Source organism: Chelonoidis abingdonii, chromosome 3 (assembly GCF_003597395.2).
Source record: "Chelonoidis abingdonii isolate Lonesome George chromosome 3, CheloAbing_2.0, whole genome shotgun sequence".
Taxonomy (NCBI): Eukaryota; Metazoa; Chordata; order Testudines; family Testudinidae; genus Chelonoidis; species Chelonoidis abingdonii.
Window position 1 is genome coordinate 9,139,630 of NC_133771.1, and position 9,313 is coordinate 9,148,942.

Below are 9,313 nucleotides of genomic sequence, written 5' to 3' on the forward strand. Positions count from 1 at the left end.
TATTCATGTAGGGTGCAAGTCACAGCTGTGCAGAGGCCCAGCATAATGTATATGCACCACTTCATTCATACTTGGGCCCTCTAAATAGGGCTTAAGTGAGACTTCTGTCATGCATAGACCCTTGCACAGGAGTGTAATTTACCCCTACAGACCAAGGCACATATTCACGTGAGATGTAAGAACTAAGACTATCTGGTGTAATGCTGGCTTCTTATAAAATGCAAGTATGTTTTTGGGACGGGGATGGTCGGGTTATCTGATTTTTCTACATTTTTAAGCCCAGATTCAGCAGAGCATTTATGCACAAGCTCAGCTTTAAGCATGTGCTGAAGTCAATTAATTGTATCTGATTTAGAAAATAATCTTGAAGGTGATGCTTTGAGGCCTTATTTTAATGTGGTTTGCAGATAGCTGCACAAAATTGCCCACACACATTTTAGCCATTTTGTTTACGGCATTTTCACACTTTACCAATTTTTCTTTTTTCTGTAAACTGGCTTTGTCTATCCCAAATACATGCAAAAATTTATATTTTCACATGCTTCTGAGGCAATGTTGCCTCCTCTTGGAAATGGTTCTGTTTCTATTCAGAAAAGAAGTGTGAAATTAAGCTATATTTTTCCCCAAACAGGACCTCAGCTCAAACTCGTTTTGAAAAGTTCCAGTTTCTGTTGTGACTATTTCATACTCCTCTGGTTGGTACTTTTAGTGGCACTGGGCAAATCTCCTACGCTTTAGAGTTGAATTTGGTCAGTTATACTGAGGAAATAAATTATAGACAAATACTGAGTGGTACTAAGCAATTGCAACTGCTTTTGATTTCAGAAGCACGGTGCCTCTTAGAATATTGTATGAGGGACCTTAGATCAGGGTAAAGTGCTTAGCTACAAGGACGATGAGTGCAGTAGAAATGGACAGCTGAGTAGAGCTTGGCTATACTAAACTGATCCTACAAGGCATTGAGTGATTCATTGAAAGGTCAATGGGAACTAAGATCACTCTACGTCTCACAGCATCATGCCCTATACTGGAGAACATCTTAGTAGAGATAAGGAATGGACATTTATGCAGGCTCACAGCAGACTTTGGCAAATGATCCAGATTGTGTCAAGGTTGCACAGTTTATCAGAATTTGCAAAAGGATTACATGCAATACATCAAGGCATCTTGAAGTCAATTACGACGAAGCCCAGTTGAGACACAGATTACCCAAGAAGGAAATACCAGGGCAAGCTAAAGAGTTGAAATAAGAGGGATACACACATGACAGCAGCTCCCCCAACCCACCTTTCTGAAACCTCTTCAGTCTACTGAACACGTTGATCAGCCCTCTAGTAATGAGAGTGAGCAACTTGATTTTACACATTTCACTTACAGGATTCCAAATGAAGGTTACATGTTTAACTCAGTTAATAGATGTGCCCGTTAGGGTGGTCTGACTCATTGGTAATACTGGAATACGTAACAAAAATATATATTAAAAAAAGCCCAGTCTTTGATTAGCAGCTCTAGAAGTCCAAGTCGTCTTGGTCAATCTCATCACCATTTTCTGCCTTCTTTTTACTCTCCTGGCTATTATTGGTGTCTTCATTGTTTTGGGGATCAGTGTCATCAGTACCATTCTTCTCACCATCTACAGGACTAGTGCATGAGGATGGTCTATCCTCCTCCTCATCGTCCTCCTCCTCGTCCAACTCCTCCTCATCCTCCTCCTCATCGTCCTCCTCACTGTCAGGATACATCTTTGCATGCTTGCTGCCTCCACTGCTGTTAGCCTCCCTGTCCTCATTCAGATTCCCATCACCTCTGCACTCTCCTTCACTTCCATCCTCTGACCCTTTCTGGGATTGCTGCGAACAGTTTCCCATGGAGGAGTTACAGGAGAAGGCGGCTGCTTTGGTCAGCGTCTCTGGCCCTTTGCTGCAGTCTTGGTCTCCTGCCGCATCAGAGGCCACCTCAGGAACCTCGCTGTTCCTTGCATCTCTGTCTTTGTCGTTATCTTGCTTAGGTTCTTCACCGGCTGCTTCCACTGCCTCATCACCATTCTGTGCGCACTCAGTATCGCCTTCATTTTCATTTTCCTCCTCAGCTGCTGGTGCTTCTGAACATGCCTCGCATTCCACCTCTGGGCTTGCCTCTTCCACAGCCTCATCTCCAGCATCGGCCTGGGGCTCTTGTTCAACTTCTTCGTTTCTGCCTGTGGCTGCTTCTTCTGAGTCCTCAACAGCATCAGAGACTTCAGCATTCTCTTCACATTCAGATGCATTCTCTTCGTTATCGTCCCCATCGACCTCACCCGCGGCCTCCTCCACTCCGCCCTCAGTCTCCTCTTCAGCTTTGGGCTCTTTCTCACTTTCCTGATCTTCATTTTGTGTTTCTTCTTCTTCTTTCTCCTCCTCTTCCACTTCGCCATTCCCCTCTTCCTGTTTCATTTCCTCTTCCTCATTCCCCTCTTCCTCATCCCTCTCTTCCTGTTTCAGTTCCTCTTCCTCATTCTCCTCTTCCTGTTCCTCTTCCTCATTCTCCTCTTCAAGTTTCACTTCCTCTTCCTCATTCCCCTCTTCCTCATTCCTCTCTTCCTGTTTCAGTTCCTCTTTCTCATTCCCCTCTTCCTGTTCCTCTTCCCTCTCTTCCTGTTTCACTTCCTCTTCCTCATTCCCCTCTTCCTCTTTCATTTCACCATCTTCCTCCTTTGTTTCCTCCTCCACTACTACTTCCTCTTCCTTCTCTCTGTCTTCCTCCTCCTCCTCCATCACCAACTCACAGTTTTGATGATCTGAAATTTCATCCCCCTCAGCAGGAGCCGCGGTTTCATCTTCATTCACTTCCTGTTCTCTTTGCTTATCAGTTTCATGTTGTTCTGGCTCTTTCTCATCATCCTCATCCAGTTTCTGCTCAGGGTGGTCAGGTTCATATTCACCCTCCTCCTCATTTGGGTTGGTCTCCTCTTCTGCCTCTTGCATGTGCTCACTGGGAATCACCTCTCTGTTCTGAAATGCTTCTGAGGCACAGTCCACCATCTTGTTTTCTGTTTCATTTCCCCTCAAGATTTGCTTTAAGTCAAATGCCTTCATGACTGGGGCATTGGCTGCCACCACCGGGTTTCTTATAGGCTTAGAAGCCATTTTCTTCCTTATGCAGGTGTCACAGGGGCAATATTCTTCTTCACTTGGTTGTTCACTACCATCATCAGCAAGAGCTATACTGAGACCAAAATCCTCCTCGTCAATGTCAAATGATAAGTCTGTTGTCCCTGGTTTCTTACTCTGGGTCATATTCCTGTCATTAAAGAGAGACCTATTACGCATGGTCTGCAGCCGTTGTCTTCTCTGCTCTGTCTGGACTGTTGACTCACGCCTGAGTGTTTCATCTGGAGGCCTTGGAGTCCTCTGCCCTGCTCTGCTTTTGATCTTCCTTAGCTCCTTTTCTATGCTCTTTTGTATTCTTTTACTCACTTCATCCTTCAGCTCCGATATCATTTTATTCAGCAGTTCATTGTTCTCTAAGTTCCACCTGATCTTGAACTCATTCATGGCACTGACATAATGAGTCATGAACTCCTTCTCGATTTTCTTTAGCAGCCTCAGCACCCAGACTGGGTTGGGGTCAACTGATTTTTGCGGGGTGATGGAGTATGTTTTCACACTGGTTTCTGGGATGTCCTTGACATTGGCTTCCTGATCACTGGGAGAACCCTCCCCTACCTCCTCTTCCAAATTGGATTCAGCTTCTTTCTCACCATTAGCATCATCAGCATTTGCATCAATTTCAGCAGTGTTGCTTGGTTGCTCAGTTGCCTCATCAGTATTCGCTTCTGGAAGGATTTCATCTCCAGCTTCAGCTTCTGCTTGTCCCTCATTTTCATCTAATTTGCTGTTTTCTTCCACTTTATTTTCGCCCCCTTCGCCATTTTCACAGTTACTACCCTGATTATCTTTATTGGGGTCTGCTTCAGCTCCCCTCTCTGGAGAGTCTGCTCTGGTGGACTCTGCTTCTTCTTCCTCTTTGGATTTTGAGCAGGACATTGAAGGTCGTGAACACTCTTCTCCTTCCTTATCCTGTCCCTCGGTCTCACTCAGTTCAGGTTCATTCTCTAAACTTGCCCCCTGTTCAGCTGATTTGGACTTAATTGTCTTCTGGGGCAATAAGATGCAATCTCTGGCACTGGCCACACTTCCCTCTCCTGAGTCACCAGAACCACTACTGACATCAACCCCAGAAGATGACATTGGAGTGAAGTCTTTGTATGTTGAGTTCTGGTCTTTAAAGCCTGAGTTCATCTTTGTCTGGTCACTTCCTGGTTGGCCTGAACTTGGACCGCCTTTTTCCACTGTGCATCCAAACCACAGGGCCTGAAAAATGTTCAGCAGTTCTGTATATCGAGACTTATTCCTGCATTTTGGCTTATCCGATGGATCTAATGGCTCTTCGTCAAGGAACTGTAGATTGGCAAGACAAGTGATCAGAATATTGGCAGAGTTACTGAGCTTCCTCCCCATTGTGGGGGACACTTCAGGCAAACTGTTTGAGCGGTCAAATTTTGCTTCTTGTTTTGAACTGAGCAATGCCTTCATTATCTGCACGGAAGTCTGGATAGTGCTTGGCAAGTCCTTTTTGTTATTATTTTGGCTTGAGGTCTCAGTGGACTGGCTGCATTCTGCTTGATTGGTTTCAGCTCCTGATGTCACCTGAGAAGTCTTCTCCTCTTTGGGGCATTCTTCTGCCCCCTCATTAGCAGCATTGGCTTCAGCTGCCTCTTTTTTCATTCCCTCCTCTACACCATTTTCACCTTCCCCTGTACCCTCTTTCTCAGCAGTTTCCTCTTCTGAGATTTCTTGATTATTTGCACAGTTTGATATTTCGGTGGTTGTCTCTGCACATTCCTCTTCCCCATCATCCTCCATTTCATATTTCATAAGCAATGTCTCTTGAGGAATTTTGCTTAGCCACTCCTGGACAACTTCTTCTGGAGATGTATTTGGCAGGGCAGAAGGTGCTAAATCATGATCATCTTCCTTTGGTGCACTGGCCCCTTGTAATTTCTCTTTCATTTTCTCTTTGCACAAACCACCACCCTTCCTTTGCTTGTTATCTGAGTTATTTTCTGCTGCTTTCATTGTATTAGTTTCCGCTGATTTAGACCTCGAAGAAGTTGGTCTGGAAGAGTTGACTACTTCTTTCTGCTCTTTGTCCTCAGTCAGCATTGACTCAGTGCATGCACTGGGGCTGGAGGAATTCTTAAATACTGCAGATCGTATATTTTTGCTGCTTGGCTTTCCTTTTGGTGGGGCTGGGCAGTGCAAACTGTGCATTGAGGCAACCTCTGATCCCGATGCTCTGCTAGAATTTTCCACCTCAGCATGAAGATTCTTCATTTTTTTCCTCCTGGGTTTGGATGATCGTGTCACACTGGATTGTGAACAGCCATCATTGCTTGTTCTGAACACCTCTGTCTCTGCACATTGGCCCTGGATGTCTGAGTAAGAAGAGACTCTTGAACTTGGGGGATATCCATTCCCAGCCTCAGTGGTCTGATCACATTTTGAGCATAAAGACTCTGAGATGCTTCCATGTCTTGAGCTCGGGGTCTCGGAACTAACTTTGGCATTTCCCTCTCCATCATTTCTATTAGAATTTGACAAACTTGAAGAAGGAGATGACATCTTACCACTCTCTTCTGATTGGCTTCCCTGTCTGGTGCCTTTTGAAGACTTACTGTAGCACTTAGAGGTGCTGCTTGTGCTTTGGTCCTCGTTATTAATGGGAGGTGCAGCTACTTCATTCATAGATGATGTGCTTGAAGGAAGAGAGTCTGAATGAGACATGTGGTTTCCGAGAGAATTTTTCTTGATTTCACAAGAACTTTTGGAGTAGTTAGATGCCTTGCTGTTTGATCTTGAAACTTCTGCATGGAGAGAATTTTTCTTCTTTTTCTTAGAAGTTGATCCAAGTGATGACATGGGCATTTCAGAATGTGCATCCAGATGAATCTCACTGTGCTTACTTCTCTTTGATGTTCTGGAAGAACAGGAGGCATTGCACACAAGTATTTCGTCACTGTCACTCCTCCTGCTATTCCCATCAGAAGCTTTGGAATGGGAAGATCCTTCTGTAGAACATCTTTCACATTTGCTGAAGTCATCTCTGAGCGAGTCGCTGGGCACCATTTGTGCTGATACTGAACCAACTTTATTATCTTTGTGGTCTTCTTGTTTTGCTTCTTTCTCGTCAGCATCTTCCCTAGGGCAGGACTCACTGGAAAAGGAAGAGATCACTGGATCAGTGTCAGAATGTTTGTCCTGGTCGCTCTTTGCTCTTGGCACGCTGTACTTGCTAGATCTGCTGTAGACACTATGGGCAGAACTTGAGCATGCAGCACTATCTTCTTCTTCTGCCTTTTTCAAACTGCAGGATGACATGGTCCTTGCCATACTATTAATTTCCTCACACATACTCTTCTTACTTTGTCTGGAGTGCAGAGATGACCTGGACAAGCTACTTCCAACTCTGCTGCCTTCAATTTCATCCATTTCCTCCTTTGAACACTTCACTGAAGAAACTTCCATGCAGTTTTCATCCTCGTTCTGTGAATCGGTCTTATTGACCTCGGCTTCATCAACAGCTTCTTCAGTATCCAGGTTGTTTTCACAACTTGAATGTGAGACTGGCCCTAATGATGATGCTTTTTGGCTACTGCTAGTGTTCAGTCGGGTGTATTCCTGTGACTCTTCTCTACTGGAGGCAGCTGTAGACAAAGCGCTTCGGTAGTTACACTTTTTAATGTTACAGTACTCCACCCTGTTTTCTATAGTCTCTGAATAGCATGAAGACTCCTGCACGATGTGCTCAGAATATTCTTCACTGGATGTGGTGTGGATGCTTTCCACGGAGGTCATCTTCTTGTGGACTACCCTCCTACGGGAAGATGTGCTGGAGCACGAAGACCGTGTGTGCCAAGTTTTTCTTATATCAGGCTCCTCTTTCTGGGAAGCATGAGTGGGATTCTTCCAAATGTCATAGTCCTGGTGCTGCTTGCCACAGCTGTGGCAATGAGTTTCCTCAGATTCTGACTCATCGAATTTTGAGATGTAGGAATCAGCATCGCAGGGATATAATGAATCTTCGGCCTCTGAGCTGACTTCTAGGTTCATTTTCTGCATGGGGTCCACCTCATTGTCTTCCTCTACCCCTGACTCTTCACAGGGCATCTTACTCATCAAATTAGGGGACTTCTTGATCTGTGTGGACCACTGAAGAGTCTCGTCATTTAGCAAACGAAAGCGAACTTTCATCTCGACAGACAGGCTGCCATCCTTGTTCATGTGCACTCGTTTTTCAATGTCGTCATTGACTAAGGAGTGGACCAGGTCCCCAGCTTTTCCATGTGGACAGTTGTTTGGGAAAGGCGCACCGTTCTCTAGTGATGTGTTGAGACCATTTGTGTAGGACTTCTCTGATGATAAGGAAAATCTCATTGACCTGTTGCTTGAAGCTGATCTTGGGTGGATGACACTTTTTTTGGCTTTCAGTCCAAAGTTCACTGGAATTGAGAAAAAGAAAACAAAACAAAGAGGGAATACTGAGAATTCACGTAAAGGTAACATGAAACATCCAAGGCCAAATCCTCAGCTGGGGTAAATAGACATAGCTCCATTGAAGTCAGTCATCCAATTTATACCCAGTGAGGATCTAGACATAATTAGCAGAGGTGCCACAAACTGTAACTACAGAAGGAATAGTTCATACTGAAAGCATCTATTCTTTAGCTTTTCTTTTTAAGTCCAATTTAAATTACAAATGTTGTGGTAATGCCTTTTATTCTATCCCATGGTGCAGAAAAGAGCATGCCCAATAATAATTCCCACTCCCCTTTTTTTTAATTGCAAATATGCATTTCTCTAAATATGTTTTCTTTCTTATTCAGTCTAAGGGCATTGAGGAACTGCCCAAGCCTTTAGACAAATGTCTGGGTACCGGACAATTATTCTGTATTGTTTATTGACCCACCTGAATGCTGACAAATGTATGTAGGGCAGAACACACATTGGTGGGTGCACCATATGGGTACATTACTTTGAATAATAATAACGTTTATCAAGATTAATGAGGCCAAAATGAAGATGTGTACACTGGTGCTAATTGCATATCGACTTGAAAGTACAAGTGGGCGTAAGAGGTCTGATCAAGTGCCGAATATGTACAAAAGGCCCAGAAAAGAAGGATGAATCAGGAAACACACCTAAGAACACAGGCATCGGCTTCCTCCTTTCCCTGGGAGTGCTCAACTGCCTCTCAGCCCTAGGCCCTGCTCCCACTCCACCCCTACCCCCAAAGACCCACCCGACCTCTTTCCGCCCCTGCTCCATCCCTTCCTTGCCTCTTCCTGCCATGTTCTTCCCCTCCCCCAAATGCGCCTTTTTCCCGCTCATCCCCCTCCCCTCAGAGCATCCTGCATGTCACAGAAGAGCTGATTGCGGGAGGCACTGGGAGGAAGGAGGAGGAGTTGATTGGTGGTGCCACCGGCAGGCAGGAGATATTGGGGGTGGGGGAGTTAGCTGCCAGTGGGTATTAAGTATCCACAATTTTTTTTCCATGGGTGCTCCAGACCTGGAGATCCATGGAGTCACACCTATGCCCAAGAAGTAGCATATATCTCTCACGCAATCAATTCCCTGCCATATCAGGGACCTCAGCATTGGTGCAAATTGGTCCCACCCATTCTGTCTGTGACATACAATAGTTTAGTCTCCTGAGATATGTAATACTTTGGTCTAATTCTGGATGTTGGGCTCAGTGTGGGGGTTGGCTGGGTGGAGCTTAGTGGCCTGTGATACAACAGAGGTCAGACTAGAAGATCTGCTGGCTGCTTCTGGTCTTGAATTCTGTGATTTGGTGACACAAAGTAGTTCCCACCCAACCTTACATAAGCACTTTAATTGACACCTTCTTTCAGTCCTTTGTTTCGGTCTCGTTTCCAAAGTGCTCTGCTGATATTAGCTAACACAGGGTATGTCTACACTACGGGATTATTCCGATTTTACAGAAACCGGTTTTTTAAAACAGATTGTAGAAAGTCGAGTGCACGCGGCCACACTAAGCACATTAATTCGGCAGTGTGCGTCCATGTACCGAGAGGCTAGCGTCGATTTCTGGAGCATTGCACTGTGGGCAGCTATCCCGTAGTTCCCGCAGTCTCCTCTGCCCATTGGAATTCTGGGTTGAGATCTCAATGCATGATGGAGCAAAAACAGTGTCGTGGGTGATTCTGGGTAAATGTTATCACTCAATCCTTCCTCAGTGAAAGCAACGGCAG

At 45.0% G+C, this 9,313-nt stretch overlaps 1 protein-coding gene across 1 annotated transcript in view; it reads right to left on the reverse strand.

Annotated features, from left to right (window-relative positions):
* Window positions 1-1,508: 1,508 nt before the first annotated feature.
* The window catches only part of RP1L1 (RP1 like 1), a 27,798-nt gene continuing 19,993 nt past the window's right edge, over window positions 1,509-9,313 (reverse strand). The window contains exons 3-5 of the mRNA XM_075063599.1: window positions 2,681-7,540; window positions 2,537-2,608; window positions 1,509-2,455 (exon numbers count right to left, since the gene is read on the reverse strand). Of these exons, the coding sequence (XP_074919700.1) occupies window positions 1,509-2,455; window positions 2,537-2,608; window positions 2,681-7,540 (5,879 nt within the window). The remainder of the gene's footprint in view (window positions 2,456-2,536; window positions 2,609-2,680; window positions 7,541-9,313) is intronic.